At 38.6% G+C, this 20,300-nt stretch overlaps 2 protein-coding genes across 12 annotated transcripts; one reads left to right on the top strand and one right to left on the bottom strand.

Moving 5' to 3' along the window:
* Nucleotides 1–5,061: 5,061 nt before the first annotated feature.
* LOC111338059 (putative skeletal organic matrix protein 5) lies at nucleotides 5,062–17,644 on the bottom strand. 10 transcript variants are annotated; one of them, XM_088762883.1, is made up of 9 exons: nucleotides 16,742–17,644; nucleotides 15,910–15,951; nucleotides 15,724–15,789; nucleotides 14,314–14,400; nucleotides 13,855–13,968; nucleotides 8,877–8,972; nucleotides 6,292–6,343; nucleotides 5,904–6,042; nucleotides 5,062–5,697 (listed from the first exon to the last, which is right to left on the bottom strand). In XM_088762883.1, exons 6-9 carry the CDS (start codon nucleotides 8,905–8,907, stop codon nucleotides 5,182–5,184), a joined length of 738 nt encoding a protein of 245 aa, XP_088619009.1. In that variant the 5' UTR covers nucleotides 8,908–8,972; nucleotides 13,855–13,968; nucleotides 14,314–14,400; nucleotides 15,724–15,789; nucleotides 15,910–15,951; nucleotides 16,742–17,644; the 3' UTR covers nucleotides 5,062–5,181. The 10 variants fall into 10 exon arrangements, with proteins under 10 accessions (XP_088619009.1, XP_088619008.1, XP_088619006.1 ...); XM_088762882.1 differs by having other exon boundaries at nucleotides 15,724–15,951; XM_088762880.1 differs by having other exon boundaries at nucleotides 15,910–17,644.
* Nucleotides 13,767–19,095, top strand: LOC111338058 (uncharacterized). 2 transcript variants are annotated; one of them, XM_088762878.1, is made up of 3 exons: nucleotides 13,767–13,932; nucleotides 17,643–17,939; nucleotides 18,283–18,414. In XM_088762878.1, the coding sequence occupies exons 2-3, from the start codon at nucleotides 17,643–17,645 to the stop codon at nucleotides 18,328–18,330; spliced, it is 345 nt and encodes a 114-aa protein (XP_088619004.1). In that variant the 5' UTR covers nucleotides 13,767–13,932; the 3' UTR covers nucleotides 18,331–18,414. The 2 variants fall into 2 exon arrangements, with proteins under 2 accessions (XP_088619004.1, XP_022800198.2); XM_022944463.2 differs by having other exon boundaries at nucleotides 13,770–13,932; nucleotides 17,643–19,095.
* Nucleotides 19,096–20,300: the final 1,205 nt, after the last annotated feature.

Below are 20,300 nucleotides of genomic sequence, written 5' to 3' on the forward strand. Positions count from 1 at the left end.
CAAGCGGAATCTCATTCGCATCCGTTGTTAGGTCTCGTCACACCACGAGGATGGGGGAGGGAGCGTGTTGCGTGACGAGACCAAACAACGGTTGTTAAGGAGACCGCATTAAGCGTGGTACCGATGCAGCTTATCTCTACTGAAGATTGTTCAGACATCAGAGACAACAGAACACAGAATACCTGTGTCCAATTTTTTTGTCATAGAAAGCGAGACGTCTTAAAACCCCCTATCGAACGGTGTCTTTGGTGGAAACTTTGAAAGTTAACGCTCTCTTTCTTCTTCAAAATTGAAAGAAATTAGTCACTCAAAGTGTCCCATAGTAACCCACCTATCCAAAAAGTTAACTTTTGCGTGCGTAGGATGCCTCTGTTTTACTGCACATGCATTCATAGACTGCCTTTTTTTCCTTTTGCCCTGATTATTAGGCTCAATCTTTCTATTATGTCATTTTAATGAACAAAGGACTGTATTACCTTAGTGTATATCTTCAGTCAGGGAGATAAAAAAATACAAGGTTAGGGCTAACTGTAAATGACTGGTACTCCTTCCGCAGCGGGGGGACGAAATGCACTTCTTTGCCAATTCTAACTAAGGCAACTGAGGGAATCCTGGATTGCTATTCCATACTGGTGATGTCATTTCTTATTTTCGGCAAATTATACTTTACGCAAAGGTTAAAGGTTGTCAATTTTTATACCTAACGGTTCACTTTTTTGGCCGTTTTACGGCTAGTTGTTGAGCCCATTTTAAAAAAACCCTCTTGAAAGACAGAATCTATCCACAATTTAGTAGGGTAATGAAAAAACAATGCATTAATAGATCGCTAATGTAGTAACACTGATGAAAGATGGAAGACCATGTTTTAAAAATCGTTCTTTGCGCGCTACCTTTTCTCCTTCATTAGCCGCTGTTCGAACAGGGTGGGGGAACAGATCAGAAGTATTTCAACGAATGCATTTACGTTAATTTTCATATTAACTTTGCAACGATGAATCCTTCGGTTGTAAGAAATTGCCTGAAACACTTTCCTTAATTTTCAAACATTAGAGCAAACAGGGAAAGGGTTGGTAGACAGGTATAGTAGGGCCTCTATTAAGATTACGGATATTATGAAAAACGACAAACAGCGCCATTTAAAGTACCAATGCGGCCAAATTAAGTGTTTGCCCCTTTTTTCACTTTTTAGAATTTTTATTGGCTACTTATCACTCTCACCACAATTGGAATGAAAATTCGAAGTGGGAGTCTTTTTTTTTTAGACTTATTTTCCTCGATTTAACGTACACCATTACTCAAACCACGAGATGGCCGCACATAAGTCTGTGACGTTATATTATCCTCAGAATTTTCATAGTAGCTTTAGATCAGGCGTTGGTAACCAGCAGTAGACGCAGGATGCTGTACTTGAAAAGATCAAGAAAAGTTTAAACGTCGTTTTGAGGCCAGCAATACCACCATAGAGTTGGGTTGTGCGGGATTGAGCGATTATTCTTTAATCCAAACGCTGAAATATCGCTCACAGGCCAAACGAAATGGTTAAGAGAGCTAATGGGTAGCATTCGTAGGCCCACACTGCATGAACCTCTACCCGAAGAGGCTTTTTCGTATGTTCTGATCATTTAACCGCCAATTTTTCGAAAGGAGTATCCACGTAGGTTAGGCACGAAAAAGGATTGCCTCGAGTGCCATTCCTACAATATGATAACACTTTTTATTAAAAACTGGATCATTGGATAATGAAATTCAAGACTTTTTATTGGCTTAGCCATTATGGTATATGAGCCAATATACCATAGTCTACAAACATGGTAAGCGTACGCTTCAGCTTAAAATTAAAAGGGAGCTAAAAAATTCAAGATTTGGTAAGATCTGTCGAATATCTTGGGGGCGTTTTTAATTAAACAATTATTCCACTCGCGCTTGTTAGACATGAGATCATTATAGCCAACGAGGCGCGCAGCGCCTCGTTGGCTATCTGTAATCTCATATCCAACGCGCGCTCGTGGAATAATTGTAAAATTAGTCGGCCACTTCTCCAAGAGGTCGCCAAAGGACGAGTGTTGTTAAGATCTAGTCCCTGAGAAAATGCAAAAAAATTGACCTTCTGTGAGTTAACTTTATTTCATTTTCTTTGTCATCTATTCTTTCATTCTACAAGCGGATTTATACACAAATAATTTGTTTTGCTGAGATAAAAAGTCTTAGCTTTTCTTTTAAAAATTACTTTAATACAGAAATTACCTTCAAGAAGTGAATAGTGAAATAGGTGTGATTAAAGCCATGGAAAAGGCCTCTGCAGTTGAGCAGACAAGCTTTCTAGATGGTTACCACACAGTGGTAAATCAATTGGCCCATAGATGCAGCAAACTCATACCTAAACTAAGCAGGTTTATGAAACGTATCAAGAAATGGTCTATTGTTCCGGCTCAAATTCACACATTAAGTGGTAAACAATAGTCCTGTTGTTCTTTGTAGCGCTGAGGGACTTTGGCCGAAGCGACGAGAAAAAGTTCGTGACTAATCGGAAAAAAATTTTTGGCATCACAATTTAGCTATTTTGGAAGAGTAGGTAGCGCATATTTGCACACGACATGTACAGCTCGGTACAGTTTTGCTTATTGCATAGTTTATGCACATACATACAAACTTACATATTAAGAGTGATTATTAAAAAAGTGGCTAGTGAGCTAAAAATGTTGTGCCAGGTGCTTTACACTTGACCTTGACAAGGGGTCAAAAGAGCAAGCCATACACAGCATTGTGACCAAAAGTAAAAGAAAACTGTGATTTATTGATAGTGAAGATCTTGAAAGTATTCCCGCTAAAGTTTTTCTTACTACATCCATCCGTTACTGGTAACCCAAAAACTCAGTAGATGAACAAGTGTTCGAAGAGTGAAAAAAATCAATCAATCAATGACAATATTTGAATTTCTCTACTTTACCAGATGTTCAGAAACATGATTACCTTACAATGAAATTGATTTAACCTTGGTTCAGATTTTTTTCTTCTGATCTAATATTTGGGAAGCTCATTGAAACGCATTTTATCAGTTATAGGTTCGGCACGAACTGAGAAAGACTTGCATCATGAACAGATTTAATATAATGTATTTATAAATCGATATTTTTTTTGTCAACGATCTTTAACTTGTATGACAGTGATTGATATTTTACTTTATATGACTTTTGCTAAAATCTTTTTTTGAATCTGAGTTAAAACCTTGATAGACGTTAGACCACCTACCCAATCTATGGGTAGAGCAAGAGGAGAACTAAAGATTCGCAGAAAATATGGCCGTGCAACCAAGCGAACTGCATGAGCACACTGCTTGATTACTCATTGCTGTGAAACTCAGAAAACCACAAACACTTTGATTTGATTCTCACAGGACAGTTGTGTACTGTCCAACACAAAATTCAGGAGTGAGCAAACTCCCTATTTACAATGAACATATGAAGTTCATATATTTTGAACTGCGGTATTAAATACGTATGATGCACGATCCTTCGCAGTAGATAGCACTATTTATGCAATAGCGAAAATTAGACCTGAAAAAAATCAGGCATGTACGGGATTCGAACCACTGACCTCTGCGATACTAGTGCATTTTTTTTTTATTTTTTTTATTTTTCAGGTCTGATTTTCGCTATTGCATAAATAGCGCGATCTACTGCGAAGGATCGTGAATCATACGTATTTAATACCGCAGTTCAAAATATATGAACTTCATATATTCATTGTATGTGATTTATCATCACGGGTTTATTACGAATCAACTTAACGGCCTGTTCCCAGTTGGCTTGTTAGCTCAATTGGTAGAGCGCTGCACTAGTATCGCAGAGGTCAGTGGTTCGAATCCCGTACAGGCCTGATTTTTTTCAGGTCTGATTTTCGCTATTCCATAAATAGCACTATCTACTGCGAAGGATCATGCATCATACGTATTTAATACCGCAGTTCAAAATATATGAACTTCAAATATTCATTGTATGTGATTTATCATCACGAGTTTATTACGAATCAACTTAACGGCCTGCTCCCAGTTGGCTTGTTAGCTCAATTGGCAGAGCGCTGCACTAGTATCGCAGAGGTCAGTGGTTCGAATCCCAAACAGGCCTAATATTTTTCAGGTCTGATTTTCGCTATTCCATAAATAGCGCTATCTACTGCGAAGGATCGTGCATCATACGTAAACTCCCTATTGTTGCTGTCTAGTTATCTCTGCCTATTAGGCTTTTTCCTTGAAATGCACGGAGATTACATAACTACCTATATTTCTGGAGTTCACAGTTTCTGGGTGTCACAGTATTGGTGAAGAAAAATAATTTTGTTTCCTGAGAGTAACAAAGGTAGTTTTATGTATATGAGAACGATCCTTCGCAGTAAAGCAATATTTGAGCAATAGTGAAAATCAGACGTGAAAAAAATTTCAGGCCTGTACGGGATTCGAACCACTGACCTCTGCGATACTAGTGCAGCGCTCTACCAATTGAGCTAACAAGCCAACTGGGAGCAGGCCATCAACTTAATTCGATATAAACCCGTAGATGATAAATCAAACAACAACAAATATATGAAACATATGTGTGAACTGCGGTTATGAGACGTATATGAGAACGATCCTTCGCAGTAAAGCACTATTTGAGCAATAGTGAAAATCAGACCTGAAAAAAATTTCAGGCCTGTACGGGATTCGAACCACTGACCTCTGCGATACTAGTGCAGCGCTCTACCAATTGAGGCAATTGAAACAAAGGTAGTTTTACTTTGCTAAAGTTTTTTAGCATTATGATTTTTTTTCCAAAGATGGAAAGCTGCACAAACACGAGTCCAAAGCAATGTGTAATAGGTAAAACACAATTCATAGAAATAACACCCTATCAACCTTCTTCGAAGCCACGGTATAGCACAGTTTTGCTAGTGAAAGCGTTGCATGGCGGCCTGAAGGCATAGCATGACAAAGGGAAAAGATTTGAACTTCCAGCAAAATAAACAGAAAGGTAAACTACCTGGAAGACTAATTTTAAGATGATAAAAGACAAAGAGGACAGCATCTTTCACCCAATAATTCATTTTATTACTATTTTCAACAATGAGACTTTTTAGCCCATATTTACCAAAAAGTGCGTTCAGCAGCTAGTAGCTTAGCCCCTAATGCTTCGAGTTCAACTGTTTTTATTGAACAAAGATGTACCCCATGGCTTTGATCCATTTGTCTCCATTATCTCCACCGTATTTGGCCACGTTGCCACACGAGTTGGTATTGGCTGGATATCCAGCGGTACCAAACCCGATTCGGGAATTACTCGACTTGCAATCATTTTCATTGTTTCCCAGAATTCCAATTCGTGCCTTGGAAGCATTGGCGTTCACACTCTGGACGTTGAAACCCTCCTTTTGGCAGTTGTTTTGCAGGGAAGCACCAGTGATCAACTTCATCCATTCGTCCCGACCCAGTGAGGTTTTGCGATATTTTCCATCTGCAATCAGCACGTACAGCGAGCTTGCCTTTCGGTTCAAAACGAAGAACTTGGTAACCTCACCAACCTTCATACCTAGACAGATCTTGGTGAAGGGTGTGTTCCAGTAGGTTGGTAACTTAGTCCCTCGGTAATCTAAGCCAGTCTCCCCTTCAGGGAGACCGTATTCTTTCTTGTTCGACCAAAACGGTGAATCGAATTTAAACGTTTGCTACAAGAGAAAATAAAGGAGTCGAGGTTTTCCATAAGAACGGTTGCGCTCTTATCCTCATTCTAATGCAAATGCAGCCTATGTAAATCTATATTGCCTAACTATTTCAACCTTAAATATAATTGTAATTTTCATTGAGGTCTCCTCTGAGACAACCGAACTAAGTAGGAGGTTAACCTTAAGTGCAACATTAACTCTGTGGTTACCTTTGCACCGTTAATCTTCATTACCAATGTCCAACCTCCGCCTCCACAGTCGCCAAGACCTGCACCATCCATGTTGTAATAAACAGGCAACTTCCTGCAGCAGTTCACGTCGACCACATAAGCCTTGTTCTCTTTTGACCTGTAAAAAATTATAGTTCTTTTTCATAGGGGTGTGGACAAAATGCAAGAGTACCCTTGTTTTTTAAGATTTTTTTTAAAGATTTTTTTTTTGGCATGTTTGCGCACAAAAAAATTTTCGCACAATTAAAAATTATAGTTCTTTTCCATAGGGGTGTGTACAAAATGCAAGAGTATCCTTGTTTTTAAAGATTTGTCTTTAAAGATTTTTTTTTGGCATGTTTTCGCACAAAAAAATGAGCGAACTCACCCGGTCAAATCATAAATCTCCTTGCAAGACATGAGCAATTTAAACGGTGCCACTAGAAGGTAAGGTTAAAAATAACAATTAGAAAATCATAAATTTTGGTGAAACCGTAGTTCATGTATAGGTCAGTTTTAACCAGCAAGAAAAAAACTAGACAGTCAAAGATTTGTGACCACTAGCTGGTAAAGCACTATTCTTATGGCATTAAAAAGAACTATAGATTGTATAATGAGGCTAGGAGGTAGAATTGCAGAATATTCGTCTCACATGCAAAACAGAAAACCTGCCGCATCCTACTTATTTATGACTACCCTGTTCCACAAGAGAACGATGATTAAAAAATTTATCGTCTAATTGACATTCAACCAATATTTTTATATGCTAGCAAATAATAGTATAAACAATAATAATAGTAATGATAACAACATTTATATAATAATAACTTATAGGGGCTAGCTGAAAAGACTCACGATCAAGGTTTCCCAATACGTTGGGCTCCAACAATGAGTTCGGCTGTTGATTATGAATAATTTTCCCATATTATTGCAATTCCAATTTTAAGAGTTTTGTTTCAGACAAAAAAGTGTTCAGCGTTTCAGGATAATCCTTCACTCCGCCTCTTAAGAACGTGTCTCTGTAAGAGTCAAACATCTTGGGAAATGAAAATTTTCTACCCCCCTTCAAATTTGGCATGCAGTCAGACACTCAGGGTGGATGCAAAAAAAAATGCACTCTTGTTGCCATGGTAACAACGACTGCTTGTTCGAGGCCTGGGGCCTCATTTTCATTCAAAAACATCCTAAAATAGAGTAAATGTTTATTTCTCTATCTCAAGCTAAATACAACATTACAGATTGGTACTTCTAGCAAACACAGTGACACCACTCATCTTTACTTTGATGCATTAAATTTTCCCTGGGAGTGAATGTGAACACACTGATAGATTATTTATCTTGGTACACTTTCGTTCATTTTTGATGTATTGTAAAACAGGGAAAACGTTTGTCTAAATTTCTCCAAACAGTACACTGATTCTGGAACTGAAATTTCGCACTTAGTTGGTTATAATATTCCAGTTTTTAAATATGTAAAAATCTCTGCGGACCAGCCTCTACTTTTCATAATGGCAATTCGCGCACGAAGCTCAAAAATCGGATATTGCATAAATTGGCCGCAATGTTTACATCTGATGTTCTCAACAACAAACGTTTCAGACAAATGAAAAGTGCAAGACTTTGAAATAATGTTATCTTTTAAGCAATATCCCGAAGAGAAATCTCGCCTCCAGCTTCAATACTTAAAAAAAATTGATCAGCCTTCACGAAGGACTACTCGACGTAACTAGAAACATGTACCTTAAATCGCGTGCATATTATCCAGATTCCGACTACTGTACCCTCTTTCATGGGAATTTGAGCAATCCGAAATCCTCTGACGATACACCGTTGTACTTTTCTGTCATTTGAAACATGTTAAAGTTGGCTGATCTACACGAAACTATCGTAACACGGGTCATTTGTCATAAACATGTACGTTATCGCAATGGCGTGACGCTGGATTTCTCCGTGAATATTCTATCAGGACGCTCCAAAGAAGACGAGAAATGGACATTTTTCGATATTGCAGCAGATTTCCGCGCATTCTGAGGTAAAAACAACCAAAAAAGGAGAGGAAAACCTTGATTGAACGGTCGTAAACACTGAAAGTGAGAGTATAAATCACAACTTGTTCCGCGATTCCGCCAATCCATCTTTCCTCCAATTCATTATTCTGTTGAATAACTCGCAAATTTAGTGGCTCTTTTCGGGTAAAGTCGCTGATTCAAACAATAAAACACTCTCTTTTGAAAGAAAAAAATCCTTGAAGCTTCAATGATGTGCAGGTCACATCTATTAAGATATTTCTGCTAGAAAAGTTTTGATTTAAATTTCGCGTCAGTGGATGCCACTGTGAAATTATTTTGAGTTTTTTATTGTCTTTTGTAGTGTCACGGTAGGAACTGAAAAGATTATTATATCTTCGGGTCTTCATGATTTACGGATTTAAATGGTAAATTGCTTTCTCTACATAGAAAAAATATTCCCTTAGTTTCATGATGCGCTGATTAAACCTATTAAGATGTTTTTAGGAGGAAAAGTTTTGTTATCTAAAATCGCGTGCAATCCTGAAATGATTATGAAACGCTTATCGCCTTCTGTTGTCTTCCGTACTGTCATGGCAAGAACTTCTGAAAACATCATGTGCTAGCGGCTATGAGCGAGAAATCATGAAAGAAGAGAATTGCGTTGTGTATCGAGTGCTAACGTCAAACTATTAAGAAAAACTGACTCCGAAAAAGAACAATAAGTAGCACTGGGAAACATCGGGTCAAAATTGATTCAAAATCGGAATTCTATTTTTACACTCACTCACTCACTCACTCACTCACTCACTTGCTCACCCACTCACTTACTCACTCGCTCACTCTCTCATATCGACAACATATGTAGCTTCACCTCCTAAAAGAGGCAGTAACCACGAGAACAAATGAAACTGTCCGAAGAAATAAATATACAACCAAACTATTTGAAAACTACATGTCATATCACCTGGACTCGGACAGTCCTTTTCTCCAATCATTTCCTTGAGCTCATCCAGCTTTATATCTGCACTCTGGCAGAATTTGCTTTCTCCTTTTCCAGTATCTGCGAAAATGGTGAAATTCACCAGGAAAATAATTGCAATAAGTTTCATTGCTGCAACTTCTGACTCTCACACTTCAAGCTAAGCCGATAGGGTTTGAAGTTAAGGAAAGATGGATTGGCCAGTGGAGCGAGCACCATTTATAATTCTTAATTGGTATGAAGCTTAAAACCTTTATTCTCCATGACTAGGGCAATGATTGGTCTCACTTTTTTCGGAAAGTCAATCAGGTCCCACACATGATTTGTTTATCACTTGTGAACGGCAGTTTTGAAGGTTTTCAAGAAAGTCCAAATAACTATAGATACGGACACCTGCGTCACTAACCTTGGCTGAAAAGTTTTAGTCATTTTTCTTGATGACTTAGCTCGGGAAGGGAAAATACTACCAGATATCTGTCTAAATTGTCTTGAAAGTCTTGTTACAAACACAAATTACTTCTATTCTCTAATCCACTATCTTCCGTGACTTTTACTCGGAGGCGGCTTTTCTCATGTTGGAAAGTTATTGAAACAAAGTGGTCGCCGTCAGAAAAGAATTACCACGGATTTGAATCCGTACGTGAGTACGTACGTGAGTACCTTTGCTAACTTTGAATTGTTTTTCTCTCTACTGACCGTCGGCATAGCCGACCCTGCAGTGAAAGAGATCACCACCCCCCCCCCACTCATCGTAGAACTCAAGTTTGATTAACAACAAAAGTGACACGCAATAGTACCCAAATATGACAGTACAGGGGCTTTTTTAGATCGATAAAGAAGGCAAAAACATGGCAGAAAGAGAAAACTCTTTAGATGGTATTTGGAACCCTTTGAAAAGATATTGTAGCTATAACTGCACTTTTGACTGATTTGGCGGCAAACATTTATTTCCCATGCAGGTGGAATGAATTGACTGCTTCTTAATCAGTTTCACTGGCTCGGGGAGAGGATTAATAAAATGACGATGTCTCTGATAATCACTTGAGCATCACCTTTGTATGGAATTGTTATCATGGCTTTTTAAACTTTTACAATAGCGAATGGCAGGAGTCGCAGTTATTCATTGATCAAGTGACTCCTTTCATTGCTCTAATTCAACTGTCCTTCACTCATTGATCAAGATAGTAGATTTACCATACAATATTCGCGATAAGTTAGTTTGCCTTTACTTGGGAAAGTGGATTTACAAGACGATTGAGTACATATAGAAAATGTCCTTACAGTTCGTTAACACTATGTAACGTAATACACTAAACACAACAAATGTGGCGTAAAGCACACTGGTTGAATACAATGCATTTTTGTGTCAATAAGTGTCTTATTACCTTATTGTCTTATTGCTTGTAAGTGTCTTATTGCTCGCTGCGCAGCAATAAGACACTTATTAAAATGTCTCTGGTCTCCAGCTAGATTTTGAATCGTTAAGAAAGACATTTCTTGAGTGGACCATGGCGTTTCATATTGCTTAGACGTCGTTTGAGGTTGGAAAACTTCTAAATTCAAAGTAGACTGGCTTGGGCGAGTATCATCGGACATAGATGTAAAACCTGACTGAAGTATCCAAAAGACTTTTCCGAAACTAAAAACTGTTGATCTGAGTTTGCAAATGTCTATGTACCTTGTGCGGCTTAAACAACTATTCATTTGGTCTTTCGATCCAATAAATACGTTTTTTATCAGGGATACAACCGCAAAGGAAACAAGTGGGTCCCCTGTACTCCTTTGTAACACTCACTCACGTAAATATGTTTGGCCTTTTTATGCATCACGAACGATATTCAAAATTTTTTTCACGTTCACGCGAAATTTGGGACGGTCACTTTTCACATACAAATAAAAAGTCAAACTCAGGACTTGATATTTTTCTCTTATTTTAGTCTTGACCAGTCTCAAGTGACAAAAGATGACGTTATGTCTTAGCTTATTTGTTCAAAAACTATTGGTGGTCTGTATTATGACGTTTAATGACACATACGAAGTCCATGTCCTGTTAAAACCCCAGTCAAAACTTAACCACAGCCGTACGAGAATAATACATACATTTTCAAAACAATGAAATAGACGGGAATTTATCACGCAAAACAGAATGGTCCACGAATCACGTTTAATTCAGCTCTTTATTCTCGAGTCACTTTTAAAGATGACACGGACATGACAAAGATCTTTTCATCTTTAAGAGCGTGTCCACGAGAAAACAGCGCAGAACCGGGCAGGGGGCGATAAACCTCAAATCACCGATGTGGCTCAAACTTGGCACAAATGCTAAGTATCATGAGTTAACAAATGTGTGAAAATAATAGGTCAAAATGTTTAATTCTCTGGGAGATATAAAGTACGTGAAAAAGTGTAGACAATATACAATGGAAGAGAATAAAAAAAACAAACAGAGCGATTCAATTCGCGCCAAACTATTTGTTTAGAACAACTGTCTACAAAAGTGTAGACAATATACAATGGAAGAGAATAAAAAAACAAACAGAGCGATTCAATTCGCGCCAAACTATTTGTTTAGAACAATTCGTGCTACGATTATTTTATTCTTTTATTCCTTTATTCTTTTATTCTCTTCCATTGCATATTGTTTACACTTTTTCACATATTTTAGCGTTCGCCACATTTTATCGATATAAAGTACCCCTGGAAAAACCATGCGCTTTGATCATTACATGTTAAAAAGCGTACTATAAATTAATAAATTATTTTTATTATTATTATTATTAAACCTCCATCTCCAGCATTATTGTATAATTTATTAGCTAACTTTGCATCGCTGCTGTGACAAAGTGAAAATTCATCTGAAAATTCAATCAACTGGATTGTATTTCATATCTATCAGACTTCAAGAAAATTGAATTGTTTTAACTTCCTCATTTCATTTCTTCCTTTTCCTCCCGCTTAAGTAAAGACGACTTTTTCTGGTTTTGACAAAGTCCCAAAATAAGAGTATTTTGAGGCCCAATATCTCCGATGACCAACCACTTCTGATCATTATTCCTATATGGGCAGTCAAAGCCATCAATGGACTTCCAAAATCAGTAATAAAATTTTTGGGCAATTTATTTCATAACCCGTGCTGTTGTGAAATTTACATCTACCTCCCGCTTTTTAGTCTATATCATCAAAATTCCCTACGCCACATCTTCGTTTTATTAACTCAAAATGACTTGAAATTTACAAGAAATTTCCTTGAGAGTATCGTTTAAACATGAGAGAGGAGAGAATCTTTGAATAGCGCAAGTTGGTCCCTTTTTGAGAACTTTTTTCGCAGCCATATTTGGATTATTCTCGAGGAAACGCAGCGGTTGATGATGAACATCAAGGGCGCATGTAGTCGAACTTTCTGACAAAATAAATCTAAAAAGAAACTTGATATTACATTCATGTCTCTGTAGTGTCTGTTACTGCCAAAAGGCGAGTCTTTTCGTGGCCGCCTACAGCAGTTATTACAAATGCTCGATCGGAGGGAGAGGTTTGAACTAATGAATAACCAACAAAATATACAAGCTCACAAAATGCAGAAATATAAAACTGAAAGGCGGCTAAAGCGAACGCAATGAACATAATAACTAGGAACTTACATTGTATCGGCGCTGTAGGCCGCGAAAAGGCAACTCTAAATAAACCAGATGTTCTCTTAAGACAAGATGTTCTCTCGATGAAATCAACGATGAAACTAAAAAGCCAATTTACCACTTCAACTTTGTTGACACATCCAAATTATTTCGTTACTCCCACCGACGCAGCCCCAAACAGTTTCTTTCGAAACTATCAGCCTTTATTAAAAAGCTAGAATATTAACAACATTTAGAACATAGCTAGCAGAACCGCGCAATCAAATTCAATATTTGTAAGCGTGCTCAAAATCCCGATAGTGCACGCTGCCAGCGTCAGCAAATCGCTTCGCCAGAAATTTTTTTTTCGCGCGAGCGGCCGATTGTTAGCGCGGGAAAAATAATATATTTCGCGACAATAATGTATACAAACAGAAACTCGGCCTACTAGTCCGAAAACGAAGACAATGTTTCGACCTTTTCCCTTGGGCTAGAGTTCTTAAATGAGGCAGAAAAAGAGAAAAACAAAGGAAAAGGAGACGGCATCAGCACCGTCACGATTCGCTTCAACTGATATTGTTGTCCATTTTTCCCGTCGGATTTGATGCACAATTCTACCGGCTATGTTCTAAAACAATTGGTTCATGCTTTCAGCTGTGCACTATCGAGTTATGGAGCACGTGGGAAGTTTCAAGAGCACTCAAGAAGCTAGAGTTGCCCTCGGCTATCGCCTCGGGCAACTCTTACGCTTCTTTCGTGCTCTCCAAACTTCCCACGTGCTCCATAACTCGATAGTGCACGCTAAAGCATGAACCAATTGTTAAGTAAATTATACCGAACACGGGAAAGAAAAACAAAACGCATTCCCGAAGGAATGCTAATGAACTGAAGTAAAATGCAGAGAATGCTAAATTCTACAGTGCAACTTTTGGCTTGATATCATTTGTTAGATATCATTGATATCTAACAAATATCTTTTGGCTTGATATCATTTGCTGTTTCGAATCAAATTGTCACCTGCTGCGGACTTTTCAAAGACAGTTGATAAAGCTGGTACACCTCTTGGAATACTTACTATAGGGAGGCAAGTTCTCAGAAAAAAATATTTTTAAGGTTCATTATAGCAGACTCGTTAGCCTTCCTGATCGTTAGATCTGGACTGACAGGAAGTGAAATAAGTTTAAAAATTTGCGTAAACCCCGCGCATCGGGTAAATCCCCTTAATTTGCAAAACAATGATGAGCGATATGCCATTCAGGCTCATAAGTCTGGACAGGACCAAAAGAAATCAGTTTCGTTTAGCAAATACACGAGAAAGATATACTGACATCGCTTGGACTGACGTTACTTACCCGAATTCTTCAGAGCATAGAAGCCACAGATAAGTCCACAAACTTCATTTGAAGACGTAACTTTGCCGTATAATTGAAGTAAGCTGTGCAGTTTTGAAGATTTGAAGTGATACACTAGAATATAATACAAAAAAGATTCAGTTCGTTTGAGTTATTTCCCCCAAAGAGTAGTCACTATATTTCTTCAGGAATCAGGCCCCTTTTAAATCATTATGAAACAGGAGAGGCGTAGAACACTCTTGTAGGTGGGAGCAGATCAATAATAAAGAGAGCGAGGGTTTATTTGATCATCGCACACAGCAACTCAAGCTCAGAGTTGAAGCGTTAATGATAAAGATCCATACCGTTAGAAATGACGTTATTTTCCTCATGTAACAATACTTAATGTAGTTACCCGGAACTCCCGTTGCAAAGTTACTTAAAATTTGTTTTTCACATTTTTCTTTATTTCTTCCTCACCTCCTGATTTTTGTTAGCAAATGTAGAAAATTTGTACATCAGGTCAGCACTAAGAGATTGAGCTGGTTAGTTCTTGTACGCAGGAAGCTACGAGACAACAAAAACAAAACAAAAGGAAGGTATCGACTGTCAGACAATCAATATCTCGTTCACTTCTGTCCCTTTACACACCAAACAGTGTAAATCAATATCGAAACACTTGAAGCTACGTTCTCTCGCCTTGAATATTTTCTTCCAGCATAGATTTTACCGAAATGAAGGTGTGTTCAAACTTTTGTGGTGAAATCACATGACTGTGCCGCGTGGTTTCATTTTCATTTTGAATATATTTGGTGTATTTCAGGTGAGCAATGAGATCACGGGTAATGTAAAATTGTGATCTGGAAAAGAACAATGAAACTCGAGACTTTTTGTTATATTCTATTTACATCATCTTTACGGTCTTTTAGTTCCGATTTTGATGAAATTTTTGCCCGACATGGAGGCTTAAAAGTAATAAGAAATGTCTACTGACATTGAACATTACAACTAATTTTTTATTGTACTCAAAGTTAATTCCCAACCTCGGCAATTTATCCTTATTGAGAAAAAGCCTTAAAATCCCTGGTTCACAGATGATGCGATATCTATGGTTTCGCAAAATAATAAAAAAAAAACCGATTGAAAGCAGACGGCAGGAGGTGTTATTTTGCCCACTGTGCCTTCTTTCTATGGAAACCGTAGGCACTACGTTCTGGCCCGGGTGTCGTGTATGTCCGTAAACCTTGTAGACACTTGTAACGTCTCTTGTGACTCGTCCTGGCTCAGTTCCTACACTGGCCATCCTTGAACGAATCTAATTAGGTTTCTTCGGATAAATTTTTTCTTTCGGGCTTAGTTTTTATCTTTTAGTGCCTCCCATCTGCATTTCGATATTAGGGAGCTTAAGATACTGGACGCAGCTGCCTTTAAGAACGCGGTCACGCCCGAGAGGGCATGGGTCGTGACCACCACCTTTGCGCGGGAAATACGAGCCTTAAGATTTGCGTTGTGGAAGCGGTCGCCGAAACACATAACAACAAACACATTCAGTCAGAGAATAACTGCTGGAATCAGTAGGTTTTGCTGCTATGACGTCGTTTAAGAAGACCCCAGAGCTTTTAACAGGCTCTTATTTGGCCGACATAATTTCTGACGAAGAATTCGTGCTCCTCTGTGACTGCAGCTTTTCAAAGAACTTAGAATTACCGTATGAAGAGTACGAAAGATTTGACCTCGAAGAAAGATGGCGCAAAATAATATAATGCAAAATAATGCAAAATCATTTTCTAAAGCGGTCCTAAACTGCCACTGATTAGTTTTACACGATAAAAATGAAGGTTAAAATGAAAAATAAAGCAATACTGTCCGAGGAAATTTACCCAGATCTACCTGCTTTTCGGATTCCTTTCTGAAGACTTCATGCTCACACAAAAACCCTCTATATGCTCGGTAAATCTGAATTATGAAAACAAAAATGAACCAGACAGTTTAGGAATCTATTTCTTTTATAATAATGTTTGCAAATTTTATGCAAAACTTGTAAATTTAAGGGAAGAATTCGGAAAAATGACTCACCTTTCTGAGAGGCCGCCAAAATAAACTTCGTCGCCGCCGCAACTGAGGTGGTGGCCGTCAAGTGGCGTGACATTTATGCAAATTAAAATTGAGAGCTTGCGAATTTACTTCCGGTTGGCGTCGTCCTCGGCCGCGTCCGAGTTAGAGTCTAGTTAGATTAAGCACCGCGAAAACGGCGAACGCTGAACGTCGGCTAGCCGTTTGTCGTTTGCCGTTCCGTCCGCGATTTTCGTCTGTGTAGGGAATTTAAGCAAACCGCGACGGCGACGGCAACGAGAACGTGGGAAAACAATAGATCTAATTGGCAGAACAATAGCCCAGCACGTGCGTTTTAAAACTTTGTACATTTCTTAGCCGTCCTTTGCAAAACAGCAACGTGAAATCACCAAAATTTGCGTCGTCTCCGAACCGAAACCGCGGCGGCAAATTATTTCAATTTACATTTGGAACTCAACGCTTCTTTTACGCGTTATGTTGAGTTTGAGGTCTGGCACCCTGTGAGACGGTAAACACATGCAGCCATTTTCAAAATTCTAACTAAAAGTAGAAACTCATTTTTTAATCGACGTCTTCCGTGGCGTTGCCGTCGTGACTGCTTAAGTTCCCTTGTTTAAGCTTCCCGACAATACGGCAGAACAAATGTTCTCGGTCGATCGTCATTCACTGCGACTAGAATGGATACAAAGAAGTAATGTATTTTCCGCTTGAATTTGAACCGCTATTAGCTTCACAAGCAGTTCATATAGAAGTAATATGATAAACAAAGCTTAGCTATAAAAGCAAGCGATCAAAATGTAGAAATAGTCGGTAAAAATGGGCTGCAAATACTCACGTTTTCGCGTTCCCTACAAACGGGAAAAATGTCCTCCTCAAGTAGAAACGGCGGCCGGCAAACGGCAAACGCAGGAAATGTCAGGTCACGTGACCCTCTCTGCCGTTCGCAGTTCGTGACCCTCTCTGCCGTTCGATGTTGTCAGATACGTCGTCAAACGTTCGCACATGTGCGTTTACTCCGAACAAATCTTAACATATCCTTTGAAAAAGAATTTCAATCGAGATGAAAAAAAGCAAAAACAAAACAAAACAAAAAGAAAAGAAAAGAAGAATAAAGGAAAAAGACAAAAAGGAAAAAGTCAGCGCGACCGGGGTTCGAACCCAATACCTTTGGTATATCCGTAGCGCCAGGTGCGCAGAGCGTGCGAATTAACTTAGTTTTGTTGTGAAATATATTTGATGCACATTTTATACATGTACCTATTCTAATAATTTCCTGCTTTTTCCTCGGTCAGTCAATTGACCAGTGTACAAACTCTGCTCTAACCAAGTCCTCCCTTAGTTACAAGTTTGGCATCGACAAGAGCTATTAATTAACCTCTCTTCCATTTTACACTGCGTTACTTTTTTACTGCAATACTCAACAACTTTACGCACGTGCGCGTGCACGTGCAGTCAAAGACTGCCCTTTTTTTCCCCTGAATCTCTATCAGCACATCACGAAATAACTTTCTGCAAAATTTTGAAAACTTCCTTGTATACAGTTCGGATGTCACCTTAAATTCAGATGATTTACAGTGGCCACCTTGAGAGGAATTACTTCGATTAACGCCGACATGGTAGACTCATCTCTCTGCTTGATCTTCTGTTTTTATATTTTAGGAAGGAATGGTGGCGCGATAGAGTGCTATCACAAAGGAAGACGTTTCGTTTAATGGAAGTCTTTTGTTTCATTTTAGATGGAGGACGAGTACCGTGAGTTTACCGTTCCTTACGTGCATGTAAATGACGAAGAAAATTCTCTTAAAGGCCGTCTATTGCTGGTAACGAAGCGTGTTTTGACCTCGACCATGGTGAGAGTATTGTGTTGCGTTGCTTATGCAATGTTTTTCATCTGGCAAGTGATTGGTTTGATCTTGTACTCCATCCGTGCCTTTGAGGCAACTCTCACTGCCAGACGCGCAAGCTTCCAACCAGCAGACATCATCTCGTTTGATCGCTCTGAACAGCTGGAGCTCGCTTGGGTAATTTCCCAGGTATGCAACTGTGCCTTGGTACTCATGGCTATATCAAGAGTACCTTCTTTCTTAGGGTGGTCTGTCATTCCAACGCTACTAGTTCGGCTTCCGGCATTTTGGAGTCTCCTAGCCTTGTTCTTGATGACAATTGTAGGCTATGGGATGATCCTTGCTCAGAAAAATGACGAGATGATGGAGATCTGTCTGATTATGGTTCTGGCGATAGACAATGGTGTACAGTTGGTTTTGATAAGCTTCCTAAACTTTACTCAAATAAATCATTCCTACAAACAGTATCCTTTTAAGATATTTGCCTTCCTCAAAATCAATATATTTTTTCTGTTTTTATCGTATTTTGCAGCCTTTGTTGTCAGCTCACTCCAGATTGCAATTCATGTTTATGGCATAGAAAAGAGCGGTTCAATATCTGATGATTGTTTTAATGCAATTATTGCCGTAAGGAGATTTACAGAGGTTGTATTCTCTTACAGAGTTTATATTTTTTACTGGAATAAATTGTTTTCTGATCCCAGAAATATTCTTTGTCACTACGACTATTTGGAAGAAGTTACAAAAGAAATTAGAACGAGTTAACGGTCAGTTAAAGAAACAAGTGTGCTTTAATTCTGCTAGTGTACGTTTCAGAAAATAGCTGGAGAAAATGTCCCATCAGTTCACAGCAGCTGTAAGTTTTTGTGCGAGTGAGACTTCTGTGAGTTTGAAGTGCCTTTGGTGTAGGTTTATAGTCAAATCCTAATTTGGGATTAATTTCCAATTTTAGAATGTCTTAATGACTAAGTTGAGTAATTGAAGTAGTTATAATGGATATGTTTGGAAAATTTTTCTGACCTTAGCTTTGATCTCCATAAAAGTTCCAAACAATGTAATGTGTCTTTACTTTTAGCTCTGCCTTCCACGTTTCTGTTTCTCAATCATGTGGGATTGTATACACTTCAATGTGCAATTATAGGAAGTATCTAGAATCATCAAAGGCCAGCATTTTTTTGTTGAAAACCTAGATATTCTTGTGTTAACTATGAAGAGAATATAAGTCCATATTCTCCCACAGCTATCTAATGAATTAGTGTACGTCTCAGAGCGTAGTAGAGCTGAATTCATCACAGAAACAGTAGCCGTGATGCAGTAGAAGAATAAAGTATTTTGTGTTTATGTATATTCGTGTAAATAATGTCGTAATTCTCTTATTTTGGGCGCAATAATTTCGTCAGTAAACACTCATTATTATATAAACTGTGGTGTTTTATAAGGTTTTCCAGAACTGGGAAAAGTCTTAACAGCACACGTGTAAAATTACGAAAACTGACCTTTCGCGCCACTCGGTCAGGTTCATGAGTGGAACGCTTACGGATAGTGACGTTCAAGATTTCCTAATAACAGAAGAAAACCAGAATATCACTGGCTATGGTAATGGCATTTCTTGCGGTTGAGAATTAAAATCGACAACCAGTAAATTTGCTAATAGCCGATATCGGTTTTGTACCAGAAATTTTTTCTGTCGGTATGGAAAAAGTTGATAACTGAGAATTTCGTGAATTGAAAGTTACGCCCATTGTTTGTTTTTATAGTGATTCAACATATTTTTTGAATGAGCCTTATCGCCCTCGCACTTTACGACCCTTCTTCGCGTACAATACATTCTCGTGTTCAACTCGCCAGAACAAATCGAAACTGTATCTCCTCTTTGGAATCTCTTTAGTAAGCTTGAAAAATCATGGAAGTTTTTAATGTTATATTTTTAACAAAACTAGCGGCCGGGCCAGATTGCATGAAACTTGCCCCCCCCCCCCCTTTTTTTATTCAACCTTAAAACAAAAATCTCCACAACTAATGGGATGATCGACAACAATCAACTCCAGCGAATGTTGTCCTTCACAAACTTTCATAGTTGTTATTGCAGTTTTAAACAGTAGCAATATGAAACGTTTACCGTATCCGGGTGGGATAACAGCGAAAACATCTTCAACCCTTGCAAGACAATTGACGGCTTTTCGCTGCACGTCTTTTGAATCGACTGCAACTTTTGCTTCAATCGATAGTTTTCAAAAATATTTGGGAATCTTTATCCAACTATGATCGTTAGTTAATCTCTGGTCTGTGTCATGATTATAGGGCCTTTTATTTGGAAACAATCAGAATGCTGTCTTTGGCGAACACATCGAATTCGTCCGATAATGGCTTCCTCGCTGACTCTCATTTTTCGCGCCAGATCCCTCAAAGACCTTTCGCACACCGATCACTAGCTCAAATCTCGCGAATTTCCCCCCTAGTGCCGAAGAACTAACGAGGGCATGCTCGCAGGCTATGCATCAATATTTAAGAGGTTTTCAAGAGGCACAAACGGCGGTGTCCACGTGGAGA

This window comes from Stylophora pistillata, chromosome 6 (genome assembly GCF_964205215.1).
Source record: "Stylophora pistillata chromosome 6, jaStyPist1.2, whole genome shotgun sequence".
NCBI lineage: Eukaryota > Metazoa > Cnidaria > Anthozoa > Scleractinia > Pocilloporidae > Stylophora > Stylophora pistillata.